Source organism: Scomber scombrus, chromosome 15, assembly GCF_963691925.1.
Source record: "Scomber scombrus chromosome 15, fScoSco1.1, whole genome shotgun sequence".
NCBI classification, from domain to species: Eukaryota; Metazoa; Chordata; class Actinopteri; order Scombriformes; family Scombridae; genus Scomber; species Scomber scombrus.
In genome coordinates, this window is record NC_084984.1 from 28949613 (window position 1) to 28971136 (window position 21524).

Below are 21524 nucleotides of genomic sequence, written 5' to 3' on the forward strand. Positions count from 1 at the left end.
AATCCAAGTAGTCCCAAAGGGTTCACATACTTTTTCTTGAAATATTTTAGCTGGAGGGCCTACAGCACAGAACCTTATGACGGAGTATTAGGGCCACATGAGGAAAAAAATGTTTTTCCACGACGAGTTTAAACTCAACATGACGACTTTGAAGGCAGATGCCAGGATATCGATGGTTACACCTGCGTGCAGTACAGAGGGGTTATATTGTAGACTTTAATCTCGACATGTCGATTTAAATGTCGACACGTTGAGATTAAAGTCGGCATGATATTTCAACTTTATTGTCGACATTTCGAGTTTAATGTCGAAGTGCTGACTTTACAGTCATCATGTCGAGTTTAATCTCGTCGCAGAAATCTTTTTTTTTTTTTTTTCTCATGTGGCCCTAATACTCCGTCGTAGAACCTAGAACTACACATAGACACAGAGATAAAGAAACCTAAGCAGACAATCATAAATGATGTAATAATGTAAGTTGCAATGACAAATTTAGAAGAAGTGAAACTCATACAAAGAGCCTCTGCAGATGATGTAGCATTGCCAACTGACCACTGTAGCAGAGGATTTGTGAGAACGTTTAGGAAGCAGCTGTAAAGATGTCAGAAGAGCAGCAATGCAATAACAGTACAAGTATTATTTTTCCTTCAGTGGAATTTCAGATTGAATCAGCAGGAGAACATTAGTTTGGGTCTCAGAGGCTAGAGGCAAGAGCTCATGATGATGTTGTGTCTCATGTCTCCCTGGTAGCCTTTGTTGTTGTTTGGATTGAGATGTTTAAATTGACTTGATACTAACCAATCTTTACCCACAGAGAAAGAATTAGTGATATTCAATGAAAGGATCTTATTGACAGTTTAGTTATGCTGATGTTGTCCTCCTCTTGTTCACAGCACTGCTCGATGTTTCCTCAGCTGGCCTTTTCATCAGTGCGCTACTTCATCATGAAGAGCAGCAATGTCAGGAACATAGAGATTTCTCAGCAGAAAGGGATCTGGTCCACCACACCGAGTAATGAGACCAAACTCAGCAAGGCCTTCCTGGAGAATAACCTCATCGTCCTCATCTTCTCTGTTCAGGGCTCTGGACACTTCCAGGTACAGTATGAGGTGACATTCAGAACAGCTTTTAAATGCATTCATCTGCAGTTCCTACTGGACTTCCTGGATCATATTTCTGATATTGTTCTGACTGTAGTCTAAACTGTATCATGTTATATGTAATCTATCATCATAACTTAGACAACATGCTAGAATTTGACCTTACTGCAAAGGTGCAGTATAAATAAGGATTTTTGTCTTTTTTACAGGGCTACGCTCGTATGGTGTCGGCCATCAGTCGGGAGAGCTGCCAGGACTGGGGGTTCATGGGACTGGGAGGGGTTTTCAGTGTGGAGTGGATCTGCAAGGAGAGTGTTCCCTTCCAGTGCACCCAACACATCCTCAACCCATGGAACGACCACAAGAGGGTCCAGATCAGCAGAGACGGGCAGGTGAGAAGTTAGAAAACAACACAACACATCACTGTTCATCACAGTTTAAGTCATGGGGTGTAAATCACAAGTTTCTTCACGATACGATATCATATCGTTTCAATGAACAACGATTCGATGTTTACTGATATCACAAAGTCTATGGAGCCAGCGATCAATATGAGACAATATCACATTCACTTTCATTCCTATCAAATCACAAAAAGCAACTCAAATATAATTTGCATTTAAAGATAAAGATAAAAAAGTTCACTACCGTCTGGCGAACAGAGAAAGACCTGGGTGAGTGGGATCATTCTGTATCTTTTTGGCCCGTCGGAGGAAACGTCTCGAGTAGATCTCATCTAGGCGTGGGAGTGGGGAGCCAACGATCCACTGAGCTGTCTTGATGACTCTATTCAGCCGTCTCCTCTCTGCTTCAGTGCAGCTGGCGTACCACACCGTGCATCCGAAAGTAAGGACACTCTGTCTATTGTGCAGTGGTAGAAGTTCCTCAGCAAAGGTGGAGGGAGTTTGCTCCTCCTCAGCGTTCTCAGGAAGAAGAGACGCTGCTGGGCTTTTTTTGATGATGTGGGTGGTGTTCACAGTCCAGCCCAGGTCCTTCGAGATGTGCAGGCCGAGGAACTTGAAATCCGTGACACACTCCACCTCCTCCCTGTTGATGCTCAGGCCTGAGTGCAGTGTGGTCCTTGACTTCCGGAAATCAATAATGATTTTTTTAGTCTACCTGGTGTTGAGGTTGAGGTGGTTATCACTGCACCAGGTGGCCAGCGTCTGGACCTCCTCTCTGTATGGTGCCTCATCATTGTTGCTGATCAGTCCCACAATGGTCGTGTCATCTCTCTCCCATATCTGAGCCACCACCTCGCTGTGGAGTTTCCAATCCTTGTAGCGAGGGTTGCCCCTGGACAGTAAGTCCGCCACCAGGTTCAATATGCCCGGTACGTGAGTGGCTCTCAGCGATAGTAGGTGGGAGCCGCTCCACATTATCAGTCTGTGTGTCAACATGTGCAGCTGACGTGAGCGCAGCCCTCCCTGTCTGTTGATATATGCCACCACTGTGGTATTGTCAGTTCTGACCAGAACATGCTGTCCTCTCAAAAAGGGCAGAAAATGTTTCAGTGCCAGTGACACAGCCTGAAGTTCCAAGCAGTTTATGTGAAACAACTGCATCTGTGAGCTCCACGTGCCATTTACTATTCTGCCCTCGTAAGTGGCTCCCCAGCCCGCTCGAGAGGCATCCGTAGTAATAACCCTCCGGACTAGGATCGTTCCCATGGTAACTCATGTCGTCAGGAAAGCCGTGCGTCTCCAAGGGCGCAAAGCCAGGATGCACGGCGTGGGGACTGAGACCTGGCGATGTCCGTGGCGCATCGGGTTCAGATTGAGTGACACCACCCACCGCTGAAAAGATCTCATGTGTAAACGGCCAAACGGAATGACCGTCAGGGTCGATGCCATTAGCTCCAGCAGTCTCAGACACACTCTGAACTTTAGCCTCGTCCCTCTGCGGAAAAGTGCCAGACATGCCTGAAAGGCTCCCACCCTCTCCGCTGACAGACGCGCTCTGAATGCGGCCGAGTCCAGAGACAGACCGATGAAAGTGATGTTCTGAGTGGGGATCAAAACACTCTTTTCCCAGTTCACCGTGAAACCCAGGGCGGCCAGATGTGACGTGAGCAGTCTGGTGTGAGCCTGCATTTGCTGGGGGGATTGTGCGGCTAGAAGCCAATCGTCCATGTATGTAGCCAAGCGCATTCCTCCCTCTCTTAGAGGGACAATGGCAGCCTCGGTGCATTTTACAAACACCCATGGACTTAATGAAAGGCCGAACGGGAGCACCAAATACTCGTATGTTATGCCCTGGAAGGCAAATCGGAGATATTTCCTGTGCGGGGGATAAATAGGGATGTGAAAGTATGCGTCCTTCAGGTCTATGGATATGAACACTATGGCACTATCCGGATAGCTCCTTTGTTTAGCAGAGAGTTGATTTCCTCCTGCAAAATATGCGCTTTTTCTCCCTGCGCCTGTGATTGTAAAACCATGTTGAATCTGGGCGGAGTGGACGCAAACTGGAGCCTGTAACCTCTGGTTACTGTCTTTAACACCCAGTTTGATGCCACGCATGAACCTCACTGCTGAGCTCGCTGCGCCAGCGGACCTAACGGTGGTCTCTCTGCACTGGGTCGTGCAGCCGCAGCGGTCAGCCTGTGCTGTCCAGCAGACAGACTGACCCGCTGCACCACGGGCTTGGGGCTGGCGTTTTGGGATGCGGTAACCTGGCCAGTTCACAGCATGGGCAAACGTCTGCCGGGGTGCTGCAGGGGGAGGGGATGGCACCTTCCTGGGGAGGCATAGTTGAAGCGCTTCACCCTCCTTCTTCTTCTCCTCGCATCGTCTCTGCGTGGTGGCAACCGCTGGACCAAATAGGCCCTTCGGGTCTACGGGGACATCGAGGAGCTGAGCCTTCTCCTTCTGAGAGAGGCTGGAGAGGTTCAGCCACCTAGCCCTCTCTTGAGCGACCATCAGGGCCATGGCTCTACCAGAGGCTTGGACGGCGCACCTGTGTAGACGCAGGCAGAGGTCCGTTACCACGCACACTTTGTTCCACAGGGCTGGGCTGGGTGAGGCCGTCATGTCATCCTGCAGTTCCGCCTGGTAGGCCATTAGCAACGACGACGCGTTCAGGGCTCTCACTGACATGGCCACCGCTTTGTAGCCCTTGTCAGTCAGTGAGGACTGAAAACACTCAGCTTTTGATGGTAGCGTGGGGCCCGCCACCGTCATGGTGGACTTCTGCGAGGGATGGAGGTGGGACGCCAGCAGTAGTTCGACCGGAGGGAGGTGTGAGAACCCCTTCTCTTCCATGCCGCTGTCTAGCAGAGGCTTTGACCGTGGGCAGCCTTCTCCCTTCATAGCGAGACCTGGAGGCCTCAGTGGGGGCTTCTGGCCACGCGATGCCAAGCTTTGCAGCCGCTCTCTTACAGACATCGTGCAGGTCGGTGCCAGCATGCGGGTTTGGAGACCCGCCGCCCACATCACCCCCGGGCACCGGCTTTGCAGCCGGCGAGGGAGTAAAGGGGTCCTCCAGGTCCTCGTAGTCATAGTCAGACCCGAGGCTAATGGACTCGTCCCCTGAGTCAGAACCGTCGACCACGATGTCCCCGTGCTCCGCCATCAGGCAAGCTCCGGGCTCATCTAGGTCGGTTAGCGGAGCAATGGCATCGAGCTGTTCGCCCCAGCCGGCACTCGTAGGGATGGCATTTCCCTCGGGGCTCTCCGCTAACTCCTGTGACGGGGGTCCGCTGTCGACAAGCTAGCTTGGCGCGCTAGCTTGGCGCGCTAGCCTGCGTCGGCGGGTCTTATCAGACAGGCATGCACAGTGCTCGCAAGAAACAGGGAATGCTAGTGCAGCCTGGGCATGTTGCAGCCCGAGGCACGCAGCACAAACAGAGTGGGTGTCTGCTCCCGCGATCTTGTTGCCGCACATACACGTCCTAGGCGGTGGTCTGACCTTTTCCATGGTGAGGGAAGGTACAGGCTCCGTCATTCTGTTAGCTCCGTAGCAGCTACTGTTTGGAGACAGTCTAGCAGTTGTACTCAGATAGCTTTGCAGCTTCAGGATAACGTAGCGTTCAGCGACCGAGTGGTTAGCTCGCTCTGTGAACTGTATTGCTAGTTCAGCTACACCTGCTGTCTGAGAGGTTGCTTCTGGGAGCGAGAAGAGGTTTAAGACTGAATGGATGACGTTACGCCCGGTTTTTATATGGAGGAGGAAGTTCCTCCTCCAAGGAGCGGACGTCACGTCTGTCTGCCAGTCAGGACTGGCGTAATGAAAAATAGCTTCTGGGGACAAGCGCAGGGAGTGTGTCCCATAGTGAGATACCGAAACGGGGGGGTCGTTTTCGAAATCTGGCTTCGTGTAAACGGCCCCTTAGAGTTGTGGTTTAGTTCTGGTCAGGATATCTTCACAGTCTTTTCCTGGCCATTGCTGTGAGGCCGCTCACATTTTGTTTAGAGGTTTGCACACCAGGGGAATTTCTAAATAAATGCACATCTTAAAGATGATGATATGCATTGATGTTTTCATTTTGCATCGATGCTATTGGCTCATTGATCATTTAATGGATGTATCAATGTATATCGATGTATTGTAATTTACACTCTGAAAGCCCCTCATGAATATGTTTTGAATGCACTGTGGTTCCAGCAGATGGAGGACAGAGGGATCTGAACTGAGTCAATTCTAAATAACTTTTGGTGACTAAAATGTCAGATATGTTTAAAAAAGACTCGGTATTTATAAAAAGGATGATGAGAGATCTTTAAAAGTATCCTGTGGCGTCTCTGACCAGTAATGCTAGGGAACAGTTTATTTTATGATTGGGTCCCTTTTTTGTTTGTCTGGTGCATCTGCACGATGATGCACATGCATACAATACACAGTCATGCCAGTAGTTTCAAACTATTCAACAGATCTACAGGTTTTAATGAACCATAAAACAGCTATGTACCAGAAAAGGCGGTTAAAAAGAAGACTGCAAGCTAGTAAACATTGAAGGATTTATCATATTTACAGATTTGTAAATGTTTTATGAGTAAGGAAATGTATTTAACATGTTTAAGAACAGTGAGATGTGGTGAGTAACACCCAGTGTTCATATAACTTTTGTTTATTGACAACACAACTCCACAGGGCCCCTTCTAACTGTTTCTACAAGCTTCTCCTATGTTTTTCTCCATTATATTTCATAGTTTCTTATTATTTTTGTTCCAGTCAATCCTGTATTCCAAGATTTCTAAATGAGTTTTTATGCTTTCTATAAGAGGTTCAGTGCAGTACCTGTAACACTTGTCTTCATCAAACTGTATAAAAACAGGTTTGCTTTGTCAGTCATTTAGTCATAAAGACTTTTCATTCCAATATGTTCACATCACATTAAGCTTCAGCTAATCAGTAGAGAATGTCTTGTATAAAATCACTCTGTTTCTTCTGTAGGAGTTGGAACCTCAGGCAGGCAGCCAGCTGCTGTTACTGTGGGAAAGGAACTCTGGCAATTAAGTTTAACAGAGGTTTAGCCTCACCACCATCAGTACATCTCTCTGCACTACACACTGAGATTACCCAAAAAGTTGTCTTTCTTGCACTACTGGATCAAACTACCTACTACTAATTACTTTAAACGGTACAAGGATTGCAAGCTTTAGCAAGTCAGCAGAACAATGTAAGAGACAATGATGAATTTTCAACGTCTTCTCATCTCTGTTTTGTCTATTTAATAAGCAACTTTTCATTCGTTTTGTATTCTTTATATGCACAAAGTCATATGTTCTTATTCTTATCAATATGTTGACCATAAAATTGGATCCTGAAAAGCTGAAATGTTCTGACACTTAACATGAATTAGAATGATGAAAAATGTCTGTAGGTTTTTATCATAATTGTGTCACTGTTCATAGCTTCAGAAGCTCTTACAGTTCATTCACATTGTTGCAGCATATTACAGTTAAGATTATTATCATTTTGTACAGTTATTTTTTATGGTAATGTTTTGGCAGAGGAAATGTTTTAAATAATAGTTACTGTTGTTACGGGTGCATTATTGACATAAACAATGTTTCTCTGCACACGCTACTCACCAGTAGTTCAGCAGAAAGCAAAAGTGAACATTTGTCACAATTGTTTGTGTTATGTTATGTTATATATGTTAAAGCTACATTCTGATGATGGTGCCTTTGGAGCATGACTACAGAATCAGAGTGTATACTGTATAAAGTATGTGACTCACATTGTGAACGCTGCAAAAAATTCTGCAATGAAGACAGAAAAGAATTTAATATATGTAGTTAACATGTGAACCTTAAAGTGTTAAAATCATCACATATTTTTCAGCTGTAAGAGCAAAGGAATGTTTACTTTTTACTTTTTTACTTTGCAATAAACTGATTGAGCTCTTTGCTGATCTCCTTCTTTTTTTTTTGGGGGGGGGGGGGGGGGGGGTTGTCATGGTTGTCATGGTTGTCATGGTTGTCATGGTTGTCATGGTTGTGAAGCTTGTCAGATAGAAAGTTTAGCAGACACCACTTGGGCCTGAATAAAAACTACTGCACCACCTCTGCATGTGGTTTTTCAATTACTTTTTACGTTCAATTAAGTTCTTAAAGAGACATCAACTCCTTCTTCCTCACTGAAAAATCCAGTCTGTGAATATACCTTTTTAAAAAGGAGATATTTGCTTTTTCTTGTTTTGTTTTTTATATACTGTTATGATCTTGGATATCTGTTAAGTTCCAAAACTTCATGTATGTAGAAATGCTCTATTCACCATTGTTTCATCCCCAATGACATGTTGATTTACTGTAGTGCAAAGGTCACTTTTTTGTTGTTGCATTTTTTATGACAAAAGTTGCAGGGTACAAGATATCTCCTCTACAGTGTAAGGTCCATTGTCAATGTATGTGTACTGAAGGCTTCAACTTTTATTATACTTGTGTAAATTGAATACTGGACCGCAATTAGCTTCACACTAGTTGTAACTTAACTAAATTCTGTTTGTATGCGTCTTTGCGTTGTTTGTGTCGTTGTGTGTGTTATATATATATATATATATATATATATATATATAAAATATTTTGCTGTGTTTTAGAATTTATAATGCAGCCACAGGCTCATCCACCATATATTTATTGCATATTGTACTTTGAGATGGTTTTATTGTTTATTTAATTAAATTAAGACTTACAAATACTGTTATGTCAATTTTGAATATCCTCTCCTGCTGCTGCATTGACAGTGAACGTGAGAACAAGTTTACATTTTACATATGATGCATACTGAACACATTAATTGATCAAACTATCCAGCTACAACATTAATGCTGCTCACAAACATGCATCACAAATTAGAACCCAATAATATAATTCTGTGTTTAACTATATAATAGCCTACAACACTCTTGAAGAGGTCATTCTCCATGGTCATGAAATTCTATTTTATAGATTAAATGTAGTTGTGTAAAATTTCAAATGTCTAACTTAAGGTATTTTTTAAAGTTTTCTTCTTCCACCACTGGTGGGACAGAACTGAGATAACAGTGGGACTACTACAAAGTTCGACCTGTATGTGACGTGTTAAATGTATAAACAGGTTTAAATTACGCTAATATCATTTCATTAGGAGTAAAACTGTTGAAAGTCAGGACTTCCATATGTTATCCACAAAGTACCTGCAGAATAATTTGGGAAGGCCTTACTTGAAATGTGAAGGTACATCTCTTTATAATAGAGTTCAGAACTGTCATTACCGGAAACCTTGTGACAATTGTATGAATGGATCCCGGTTACCATGGATACCCTATGTATTTGAAGCGCTGGCCACTGCCGTGTGTACCGCGCCAGGAATTGCTTGAGCCCTCTGATTGGTTCATTCTCTCTCACCATACATCGTGCACGTCAAACCATTGGGCCGCTGATAGAGCTCTGGCGCGTGGTTGTGATTCTTAATCTCTGATTGGTCAGAAATCTGCGGGGCTTGGTAGCGCCGCATGTTGACAAATGTATCGGTGAGCTGTGATTGGTCAGGAAGCCAGGTGCTGAGTGTAGGGTGTCCACTTCCCTGTCATCATCAGACATAAATACTGTGCTGCTGCTGGACGCACAACAACGGCGTGCTGACTTTTCCCATCAGTGGAGTTAACTTCGCACACAGGTGAGGAGCTTTCTGTAACATAGTAGCTTGATATTTGTAACTCTGACGAAAGCACAGAACTTAAAACCTATTCGTCTTAGTTTTTAATAGAAAATAACACAACATAAGCCTGTTATCTCGAGTGTTGTTAGTGTGGAATGTTTGACATTGCATCATAATTGTTTACATATAAAGCCACAAGATACAAATGAGCAAAGTAACGTTAAATTAAGCTGCTGCTCTGCGCAAATTCATATTTATATATATATATATAGCATATACATATAGCGAGGGGGATCAATAAAGTTTACTACCTACCTGTATATAATATTGCAGAATAATCTGACATGGTCTTATATGATACGTTACGGTTTAAATAATTACACCTCTTCTATCTATCTATCTATCTATCTATCTATCTATCTATCTATCTATCTATCTATCTATCTATCTATCTATCTATCTATCTATCTATCTATCTATCTATCTATCTATCTATCTATCTATCTCTATATATGTACATATCTATATATATATACAGCCTTATGGGAAGCCGGTCCGTCAGCTATTCAGTCCGGGTTGTTTCCTGACAGGCTGAAATCTTGCAGTAACTCTGTTCTCTGTGGCCCATCAAATTTGGGGTTCCAAATATGTATTTTATCCAACTATGGGGTTTTGTTTAATCACAGCCACATGCTCTTTAAGTTAAAAAATCAACTTTTTTTACCCAATAGACCATTTAGTGTCAGAACATAACGGGTTACAGATGTCGGTACCAGTGGTTATAAACGACTTACGTTAAATTCCAGGAAATCCCGTTACCCTTTCACCTACTTTTTCTCTCCTCAATCCTTATCTGGCGTCTGAGTGCTGAACACAAGCTGTTTGTAGCTGTTAGGTCCGTGTTATAACCATCAGAAGCGCTAACAGCTGGCTGACACTAAACGACACGAAACAAGTTGCGCATGAATCGAGCTAACGTAAGCGTTAGTTTTCAACTTCTCATCCTTTAAACGTTGAGCGCAACAAGCGTTAGTAAGTAGTAGTTAATAGATGTGTATGTGGTTTGTTAGCCGTGTTAGCTAAACGTGAGTAGCATGTGAATGGATGCAGGTGTTTTATGTGTTCATATGTAGAATGCTACCGCAATAAGCGTCACATTGCTAACAAACGATGTTAGCTAACATGTTAGCTGGTCACCTTGTCATTTAACTCAGCTAACGTAAACCTAACCTTACCGTAGCTGTAACAAGCCTGACACTGGAACAGTGGCAAAACTGTATCATGTCTAATGTTGCCTAACGTCTGACATTACTTTGAATATCCAGTGTTAATAGTTTGTTTCTATGTTTATTAAAAAAACAAACAAGCTGCAGGGCTGTAAACCTGTACAATGAAAGATAAATCTAGTTTGTTTGTTTGTTCCTGTCATATAGCTGGTGCTGTGTGACTACACATCGCTTAGTTATTGAATTGTTTATGGACTAGTTAATCAGGTTTTGGGAATAGTTGGCTGTGCATGTGTAGCTGTCAGTGTTGGTGTGTCCGTCCTTCACCCTTTTAACTCATTGCATCCATTCCAACATTAGCAGTCAGGACATTGCAGGCACCAGGTTAATATTCATTCAATCATTTGTTGTACTCCAACACTCACAACACACAACACACTTGTCAAATAATATAATGCTGAATGTGAAACCCTCTCAATTTGTACAGGATGCCTGGATCAGCTCCAATTAATTGCTTGGGACCATGGCCCAAAGATGTGGGTGTTGTTGCCATGGAACTGTACTTCCCGTCTCAGTATGTGGACCAGACAGAGCTAGAGCAGTTTGATGGTGTAGCAGCTGGTAAATATACTGTGGGCCTGGGGCAAGCTCGTATGGGCTTCTGCTCAGATCGTGAGGACATCAACTCCCTGTGCCTGACAGTGGTGCAGAGGCTGATGGTGAAGAATGGCCTGTCCTATGACAGCATAGGTCGACTAGAGGTTGGCACTGAGAGCATTATTGACAAGTCCAAGTCTGTGAAGACAGTTCTTATGCAGCTGTTTGAGGATTCTGGCAATACAGATGTGGAGGGCATTGACACCACAAACGCCTGCTATGGTGGTACCGCTGCACTGTTCAATGCTGTCAACTGGGTGGAGTCCAGCTCTTGGGATGGTGAGTGATCACTTATATGTATTTCATAATAAGTTGGAGATTTCCACTCAGTTGCATAATTGCTTAGTCTGTAAAATATCACAAAGTGGTGAACACTTTCAAAATGTGTATTTAATGAACATGCAGTAATCTGAAATTAAATGATCTGCCTTTCTGTCAGTCAGTAGTAATGACCCTTTAGACATTTAAAAGTGAAATGTTCCATACTGAATGAAAACAGTAACAGACATGCAGCCTGTTGGAGCTGCAGTAGTAGTAGTAACAGTATCAGTGTAGGGAGACCCATTGTGTTTCATGTTGATTACGTCTATATTCTGACTGATTAGATTAAATCACAGCTGATAGATGCATTGATTCATGCAATGAATGACTAGTTCCGCTCTACACAGTGTGTTGCTGCAACAGTGTTTAATAGATTAAATGTCACTGTGTTAAATGTCACTGAGACCTGTGTGTGTGTGTCTCTCTGTTTCCCTCCTCCTCATGTTTTCTGTGGGCAGGACGTTATGCTCTGGTGGTAGCAGGGGACATTGCTGTCTACGCCTCAGGGAATGCCAGGCCTACAGGTGGTGCTGGTGCAGTGGCCATGCTGGTTGGACCTAATGCTCCTCTGGCCTTTGAACGAGGTCAGTCCACTGATAACTGTTTGATGTGCTCAGTTTGTTCGGCAGTGCTCTTCAATGATTTATCAGTCACACAAGTTTTGATTGAACCATCTCAACTATTCAGCACTGAGTTTAATATTTTTTGATTGGGAAGAACCGGGCTCTTTGTTTTCTTCTGTTCATTCACGATTTTTGACCATCTATTTTTTGAAAGACTGTGCGTTGATTCAGTAAGTTATAGTACATTCAATTTAATTCAATTCAATGCCTTTATTGTCATTGCACAGCAGTACAATGAAATTGTGTGCCCCCTGTGGCTTATACACATAACAACAGCAACAGACAATAAACATAAAACAACATACGAGACAATATGTGTTCTAAATACCATGAAGTATCTCAGTGAAAGTTTATTAACACCAATACTTGAAGGTGAGCATAAAACCCAAATTTAATCAGTGAGCTAAATCCTCATTTGGTGGTTTTGATAGTCAGACAGATGAAAATCTGACTGACTTACATTGTGTCTTAGATTTGTTTTAATTCCCAGTATTTTTATTTCATGAAATACTCCTGATATTACACAGCTGTTTATCAGTTCAGGGTTTTAAAAGTCAGGTTTGCCTTATTTCTACACTAAGTTGCCTAATTTAAAACATTTAAACAAGCATTATCAAGGCTTTTTGATAAAGATGGTGAAACATTCTACAAAATCTAAATAGTCCATCATCAGATTCATGTAGGGAAGACACAAAGAATTGTGTACTGAAATGACAGATGAAGTGTCGAGAAGCTTTAGTTTAACAAACGTCAGATGTACTTTGATACAATTCCAAACAGGTTCAAAATGTTTGCATTTTTTTAATTGAAAGGCTTCATGTTCATGGGTCAAAAACTCCAGTTTAACATGAAGAGGGAGAACAAGCTGTCTTCTCAGATGCAGATGTAGATAAGTGTGGACAGTGCAGTGGTACATTTACAGGTGCTCACTTGTGCTGTGTGTATTCAGTGCTAACACAACTGCTGTGGCTTCGATGCAGGTCTGCGAGGAACCCACATGCAGCATGCATATGACTTCTACAAGCCTGACCTGGTGTCAGAGTACCCTGTGGTGGACGGCAAGCTGTCTATAGAGTGCTACCTGAGTGCCTTGGACCGCTGCTACTCTGTGTACCGCAACAAGATCCACGCACAGTGGCAAAGAGGTACATATCACAATGTTTAATGTAAGCTCAGTTACAGTCTGATGGTTTCACATTATTTGGTTATTTGTCATATTAAAAATGGGGTTCATTGTGTTAAAAAGTGAAAATATTTGTTATCTCAGCTGCTATATATCTGAAGACCTTTTTACATCTATTAAACTACGGGTTCCACTAAAAATGTCCATATTACATAATAAGAGCAATACAAGTGTAATGCATTCGTTATATTTGCAGCCACAGCAGCTTTGTGTGAGATAGCTGCTGTGGCTGTCCAGCATGTGGAGCAGAGGACCTGGATGCACAGCAGCTTGATTAGTTAAGAGGACTAAGGATGTTAGCTGCACTAGGATTTATGTGGCTTGCTGTGCTAAGAAGTTTACTCAAGTTCATTGACCATAAAGTAGGTGTTATGAAATTAGCCTTTAACCTGATGTGTCAGCATGTACACATCTGTGGAAGTGAGGATGTCTAAGATGCATTATTATCCATTCACAATACAGCCATTACTGCACTGCCTTCTAGGTTTTACATAGTAAGCTCTGTTTCCATGGCAGCACAAAGACACAGCACATCAGCTATTTGACATGTTGGTGTGTTCCTGACTTTAAAATGAGTGTTGTCACTTTTCACATTTTTATACCCAGCTCAGTGCACACAGCACACTGGTAAAGGTGGGAGGGTACAGATGCAGATAAAGTAGTGCAAGGCCAGGTCTTGGTCAAACTGGTTTCACTGCTGTATACTTCACTGTCAGTGTGTTAGAAATTCTACAAGTGTGTTTCCTGGTCATACATGTTTGTTTGTTTTGGTTTTTTTGACAGAGGGTTCCGAGAAGTGCTTCAGCCTGGAGGACTTTGGTTATCTAGTCTTCCACTCTCCATATTGCAAGCTGGTGCAGAAGTCGCTGGCTAGACTGATGCTCAATGACTTTTTGAACCAACCCAACCCCAACACGGAGACGGGACCCTTCACAGGCCTTGACGCCTTCAGGTACAGCTGGACCACAGACAGGAGGAAGTTCATTTTATATAAATCTTAACCAACATTGGACCAAATTCTATAATACCCAGTGACTAAACTTAGAAAATGACCAAAATCCTGACAGTGTGTCCTTTGGGGCTGGGTTTAAAAAATCACTTCTCTGATTCCACACCACAACTATAATAATAACGATAGAGGAAAACGATGGTTCACTTTCAGAGTGATTTGATGAACGATAAAAACGCTGACAGCCAATCAAAATCCTTCCTATGACTGATTATTTATTTTAATGCAGCTTTGCTCCTCTCTCACCATGGCTTGACATGCTGTAAATTGGAGCAGGATGACACCCAGATGAATCCAAGTGAATTTGGTATTGAAACTGAAATATTCCTAATTGAATCAATCGAATTGGGAACTTGAAAAGAATCAATATGTGAAATTGGAATCTATACCCAGCCCGGTTCTTCTTCATCTTCCAAATCCTAAGACTTCATTTTGAAGTTCAGAAGCCTCTGTAGCTTTATACTTATTATAAATACATGACTTCAATCCAGCACTACACCCCCCACTAACTATCTGATCTCATTTCTAAAGCATCCTGCAGATCCTTAAAGTCTTAAATTTAGATATTCAAGGTCTAAAAATGTCTTTAAATGTGTGGAATTGTAGGAGTTAAGGCAATAAATTAGATTTGAGATGGGGCAAAATGAATGAGTGTAATTATATTAATTCACTTTATGTTATTTATTATTATTATCATTTTTTCTGATTATTTTTTTATTAACTTATTAATTCAAGTAAAAAATAATCAGTAGTTGGAACTATAATAATACTAATTAGTGAAGTCATTAAGTGTGTTCTTAAAGAATGTGCAGATAGCCTGTAAAGTGTTAACATGCACCATTGCAATAACCACTTTGTGATGATTAGTTTGACTGATGATGTTTGTGTGTTTGCTCGGCAGAGACGTGAAGCCAGAAGATACCTACTTTGACCGGGATGTTGAGAAGGCCTTCATGAAGGCCAGTGCAGACCTGTTTGAGAGGAAGACCAAGCCTTCCCTGCTCATCTCCAACCAGAACGGGAATATGTACACCCCCTCTGTCTACGGCTGCCTGGCATCACTCATTGCACAGTATGTCTGACTTTTCATGGTCATCTGCTCTGTTCAAGTGGCTGTTACAACCACGTGGGCAAGAGACAGGAAGTTAATAACAGTCCCTCCATCAGTTTCTGAATGAACACTCAATTCATTTTTTATGAACTTGCAATTCACCTAAAACATGTTTGTGTTGCAAGTAATCCTAAATGAGGCATCCTGGCAGCCGCATGGTTAAACACACACTATGTCAGTTCAGTGACGTGGTAAAGTAGTGTGTGATTATGGGAGTTGTCTTCAATGTTATACAACATCACTGTAGTCAGCTTCTCCCAGTTAGAATTCCCTCAGTGTTCATCATTCAGGAGGTGTATACGGAAGCTACATTATCAGCAGAGGTCTCCTCTTAACCAAAACAAACAGACCCATTCATTCAAACAGGTACAAACAAAAGTGGACACAGGATGTCCAGTGGGGCTTGGAGCCAAGCTGTGGCTAAAAACTTAAGATCCAGACGTTCAGGAGGTTTTTACTGGCAGCTGAATTAACCACATATGTCTCCTCCTCTCAGAAACCAACATATATGGAGATTTAATGTGAAACTACATAATTCAGTGTTTGTTCAGAGGACACAGGATGTCTCGGGGGGGGGGGGGACTACAAGCCATGCTGCCACTAATGTTTTCTCAGCCTGTTTCTCTGACAATTTAAGATCCAGATGCCTGATGACTAACATATTTTATCGGGTTTGAAGATATACTTAGAAACAACCAAGAAAAGTTTATAATAATAACGTAGCTTAAAACTGAATGAAAGTCTGTTTGTTTCTGGCAGATCCGAACCACAACAGCGTCACATGTTCACATGATGATCACTATCTTATCTTCACAAGTGAAGGGCTTCATACAGCAACACAAGTCACTGAAGTACATGAACATGCTGGCTGACTTCCTACAAACTACCATCTGATACAAGAATGCTCAGCAACCATTTATGTCCTGTAACTACATTACTGCAGTTTATTGCAACTTAACTGACTGTCAGTGTTTGTTTTGTCTGTGCTGCAGACACACAGCTGCAGAGATAGCAGGTCAGAGGGTTGGAGTGTTCTCCTATGGATCAGGGTTTGCTGCCACTTTGTATTCTCTGAGAGTCACACAGGATCACACACCTGGTGAGTCAACCACACTTCACTTCAGATCACAATGCACAGCCATCAGACAGTAGTTCTGTTCTATCATGTGATATGTGGACTTGTTTATTGCAGGCTCTGCTCTGGACAAACTTGTGTCCAGTATGAGTGACCTGAAGGCAAGACTGGACTCGAGGCAAAAGGTTTCTCCTGCTGTCTTCTCTGAGAGCATGAAGCTCAGAGAGGAGACACACCACCTTGGTACGACCCTGCTGTCACTGCTCAACTGTGTGTTCACTTTTCACAGCTATCAGACTCTAATTGGACATTTAAACATTTGCGACTCACAAGCCCAATAATCTGTTTTTTATAGTTGGTATTCAGTTCAAAGACACAAAGCTTACTTATACTAATCCTCATCATAACACTAGCAGTGGCATTATGTTAAGTAATGAATTGATCAAACAGACCACCTCTCTCATGGCCTCTGGAATCAACATTATATTTATTGATCACACAGGCAGTCTAAACACGTTGTTGAGTGCAGTTGTTTGGCCTGAAGGTCAAAGGGTGTATGTGTGGGGTCATTCATCTTTTTTTTGAGAACTTGTTCAGCCTCATGTTATAAAATAGATCTCTGTGTTGCTAATCATTTTAGAACAAATTCTACAATCTACTCCAAAGGAGTTTAGTTTATGTAGACATAACAGAGGCCACTCCTGCTGATCTCAGGTATTATTATTGATTGATAGTATGTTTTTTTTGACAAAAAGAAAACATAAAATGATAAAAGCTTTGTTCAATCAAACTTCCTACAGAGTCCCACCTCTGTAAATTATGGATCCCACAGGACAGCTGGCCAATTATAGCACTTGAATGCTACACAGGGCGTGTCTTGCTAAGAAAAGCAGTGGGAAGCATAATAACACATAAACTACACTGAGTACGAGCCAAACCTCTGTCAACTGAAGCTTTGAGAAAGTGTTTGCACTTCCTGAGCTAATCCCACAAACAGGACTTGATTTGATTATTAGTCCTATGTGTCTCATTGCTTGCCTTAACACTGTGGTAACACATTTCTAATCTGTCCATACAGCCAGTTATATCCCTCGAAGCCCAGTGGAGGATCTGTTCCCAGGAACATGGTACCTGACACGTGTGGATGAGAAACACCGCAGAGAATACGCCAGGACACCTCTGGATGATGACTTGCCTGCAGAGCCGGAGCTTGTTCGCTCCAGCACTGGCACCGAGGTACTACACTTCCTTCTCTAGACATGTTCTCAGTACATTATTATTGCAGCAACTCATGGTCCTTTATATAAGGCATAAAAGGAGATTTAAAGGCATAAAAATGAACAATAATTAACAATAATAAAGAGGTAAATTACTAAAAGAAATTATGCATATTCTGCTTCATCTTGTATGAAATGAAAATATGGTTTTAGTATAAGTAATGACATTTAAATACTGCATGTTTTCAAATGAAGGCCAGTGTTTAAATTACTCATAAACAGTGAAGATAGGTCCCACTTCCCATCGAAGAGTTATGCCCTTTGAGGTGCTGGAAGGCTTTTAATGTGAAACGTGTGCAGGAAATATGTCATTATCAGCAATCAAAAAACAGCAATGTTTAAGTGACGGGAAATACTTATTTACTAGTTTCTCTACTCTGAGAGAAATGTAGTTTTTATGCACCACTAACAGCAGAGTGATGAGTGTGACACGGCTGTTGTGCTGATGGAATAATGCTGTGGAGTCAGGGAGGCTTCTTAGTACAATATGATAAAATGTATTTAATGTAAGGCAAATACAGACTCTTTCTCTTTACACTTGAGAAAACAAAGGACATTTTTAGAATATACATTTGCACAATTACTGTTACATTTCAAAGCATATCCAGCCCTTGTTGGCAGCTGAAGTGAGCATGTCTGCCCTCCACAATTCTCAGTGCTGTATGTCTAAATGCCTCTGACTGACAGTGTTTCCTCATGTGTGTTGATAATGTTTGGGGTCTGTTTTCCTCCTCCAGCATATCCCCAGTCCAGCCAAGAAGATGCCTCGCATCCCTGCAGCCACCTCTGGCCCAGAGGCTGCTGTCAGCAACTGAGAGTGCTCAGTTTACCTCTGAGAGGTATCAATGTCCAAGAATTTGGAAACTGTACTATAACTAGACAACACTAGAGGTCAGAAGGCTAGCAAGAGAGGACAGAACACCTCTAAAATCATCATACATAAACTTAATTAGGTTGGAGTTGTGTGTCATTTAAGTGTGCCAGTGGAGGCCTGTGGACAGCTGTAGACACTCCGGACCTGCCTGTACCCATCCCATCATCCACCTGGTGTCCACGTCCATTACGGTTGGACAGTAAACTTAATGTCTGATGATAGATTCCATATTGAATGTGATAATTATTTGTTTTATTAATTCTTTATTTCAAAGTTTACATTTTTACATATTTTCCTTTTGCATTTGTGCTAAATGGACATCTCTATATTTGGGAGGAGCACAGGCAGACATTTGTGAGAGTGTTGCTGATATCGGTTTAAACAAGCAGACTTCTTCCTGGCAGCTGGCAGCCAGTGACAGGAAGAGGAAATGGAGATAATTAATGTCGCCTCAGGCCACCTGCTGATTTAAAAGAACAAAGGGAAGTGGGCCTCAAAATGTGTTTATTCATCAAACTAGCGCTGCTGCTGCTGCTGCCGCCTTGGCAACCTGTCATGATGACCCTCACCATGAGATGGAGCTTGAACTGTTCAATACCTCAGTTTTCTATGAAGAGCCATGGTCAGTTTTATACAGGACATGTAACCAAACATCAGGAACAGTGGGACTCCAGACTCAAAATGTAGCTCCACCCAGAAGCCTGCAGACAGTCTCACTTCACACTGCTGTAGATGAGCTAATGTAGTCAACATGTCAGCCTGGCAACAAACATTCAACCACAGAAAAGAAGAACTGGTGCTTGGTGGTTACCCTCCAACACTTCTGTTACGTAGATCTATGTAGAACTAAAAGTATTTTGTTAAACATCTGTGTCATTTTAGTTTTTCAGTTTTTCTGCCTTTTATCTCATGAAATGTTTAGACCCATTGATGGATCTGCCACAGTGAAACCAGATGCCACTTCACACTCTGGGAACATTTTCACTCTGTGTTTGATATGATTGATATAATTATCAGTGGCAAGCCCTCATTTTCTTCCAAAGCACTTTGCAATGCCACAGTCAAAGTACTAGTTGTGTCTTTGCCTTTTTACTGCCACCACATACACAGCAAATAACAGCTCATCATAATGAGAAGAGAGAACAAACCCATAAAGTAAAAGAATTGTCGTTGACATAATCTCCTGCAGCAGTCATTCTCCAGTGTGTCTGTGAGCTCCTCTTATTGTCAGGTTAAACAGAGTGGCAGACATCAGTGGGTTAGGCTTTAGTAAACCAATGCAGAGTTGAAAAACATTACACCAGTATTCTTCTTTTTAAAAGGTGCAGTCAGCAGAATATGACTGGTTAATACAGACAGCGCAACATTGTCAGCTTTCTTTAAAATGATTATGTTGTGATTTGACTCTCACATAATTAACAAGTAGAATACATTTTGTAAGTATACAGATAGTATAATACAACATGAGTGTAAAGTTTTAGAGAATTGAGTGTAAATATGATGTATCTGTATAAGGTTCCTTACCTGTCCTACAGATGGAATGCCAGCTTTGCACTTGTGTTCACCCTGCTTCACTCTGCAGTACAGACAGTGGCCACAGACTGTAGCCATACCCAGTCCAATGTTGGTGGTGGTGTTTATTTTGCAGAAAAAGTCAAAAAATATATTAGTTATTGCACCTTTTTAAGGTATATGCAATATCAGATAAGTAGTGGAAACACCTTATCAGACAACGATTGCAACAGATTCAGTGTAGCTCTTCATTACAGGAAACAGCCAACATAAGAAGAGCTACACATTCATAACAACCAGTGTCTCACAGTCTCTCACTGGTACCATTTTCTCATACTGAAGCCTTAATGTCAAAGGGCTTAATGCAGGTACACGTCAGGAGAATGAGTTGCAACATACAGAACTGAAACAGCTTCATGTCTTATTCTGTGAGTTAATGTTTGTCCTCTGTGTGTTTTGTGTGAAATGATTGTTTCTCCTGTTTAACACTGACACTGATCTGACAACTGCTGCAGTCAGCAACACAAAACCAGATGTTGAAAGAGATGGAGCTCAGGCAGAAAACGTGGCGAACATCAGCCTTAAACTTCACAGTGTTGGTGTGTTCCTGTTGATGGACAGACTGGTAGACTTGTACGCAGGGTTCAGAGGAGTCAGGACAGTTGATGTCAGGTGACGACGTTCTTGACCAGCCTTACAATAAGCATGTATAAACTGTAAACAGACAAAGCTTTTCTCCTAATAATGTACAGATATTCTTTTTAATTGTACAGTCAGAGTTGGTTCCTCTGCAACCAAGCCCTTCTCACATTAGCATCACATTATACAGTAATATCTGTGCTGTGTGATTGTAGGGCCTGTCTCAGAGGTCACATGATCTTTACCAATTTTGATGGTAATGTACAGTACAACTGTAAGATTATTTATGCTTTGTAGATATGAGCGAATGGATGTATCCAGACAGTTTGTATAAACATGTAGTGATCAAGAATAAATGGACATTCAAAATGTGCTGTCATCACTTTGTCATCATTAATCATAATTATTCAAAAATGATCCATGTTTTTGCCACGTCATGTTTCCAAACATTCAAAGAAATTCAGCTTCTAAATATGAACAATAAGAGCCTCAGCCCCAGCAGGAGGCCACCAGATCGTGTTTTTTGTGATTAGATATTGATTGTTTTTTCCACAACCTGTAAACATACATAATACAGCTGCAGCATAGTCATATAGCTACATGGTTATACAGTATATTCAATTAACAACCATATATAGCTCTGAATCCTCTCACTGTATAGCAGGTACATAGACTTACTGAAAATAAACAGACATTATGTCTAAGGTTAGTGAGGTTAGGTTGCTACTGACTTAAACCAAGTGTTCATTCTTATTCTTTTAGATTTGAATGCAGCATTTGACACCATTGATCCTAACATTTTAATTCACTGCCATGAGAAGTTGGTTGGGCT

General features: G+C 42.0%; 2 protein-coding genes across 3 annotated transcripts in view; both read left to right on the top strand.

Annotated features, from left to right (window-relative positions):
* ythdc2 (YTH domain containing 2) overlaps positions 1–7426 on the top strand; it is a 37892-nt gene extending 30466 nt beyond the window's left edge. For both annotated transcript variants that reach the window (XM_062434411.1, XM_062434409.1), the window contains exons 30-32: positions 894–1097; positions 1310–1492; positions 6495–7426. In XM_062434411.1, the coding sequence (XP_062290395.1) occupies positions 894–1097; positions 1310–1492; positions 6495–6557 (450 nt within the window). In that variant the 3' untranslated portion in view covers positions 6558–7426. The remainder of the gene's footprint in view (positions 1–893; positions 1098–1309; positions 1493–6494) is intronic.
* Positions 7427–9114: 1688 nt separating this feature from the next.
* On the top strand, positions 9115–21063 carry hmgcs1 (3-hydroxy-3-methylglutaryl-CoA synthase 1 (soluble)). Its single transcript, XM_062434571.1, has 10 exons — positions 9115–9203; positions 10899–11347; positions 11848–11973; positions 12993–13157; positions 13979–14147; positions 15106–15276; positions 16308–16414; positions 16508–16633; positions 17469–17626; positions 18405–21063. The coding sequence occupies exons 2-10, from the start codon at positions 10900–10902 to the stop codon at positions 18480–18482; spliced, it is 1548 nt and encodes a 515-aa protein (XP_062290555.1). The 5' UTR covers positions 9115–9203; position 10899; the 3' UTR covers positions 18483–21063.
* Positions 21064–21524: the final 461 nt, after the last annotated feature.

Bases quoted from the DNA above. Each gene is read 5' to 3' on its own strand.
- hmgcs1 (XM_062434571.1), top strand. From the start codon at position 10,900: ATGCCTGGATCAGCTCCAATTAATTGCTTGGGACCATGGCCCAAAGAT. The intron at 16,415-16,507 runs GTGAGTCAACCA...TGTTTATTGCAG, and splicing joins CACACAGGATCACACACCTG to GCTCTGCTCTGGACAAACTT. The intron at 17,627-18,404 runs GTACTACACTTC...TTCCTCCTCCAG, and splicing joins GCTCCAGCACTGGCACCGAG to CATATCCCCAGTCCAGCCAA.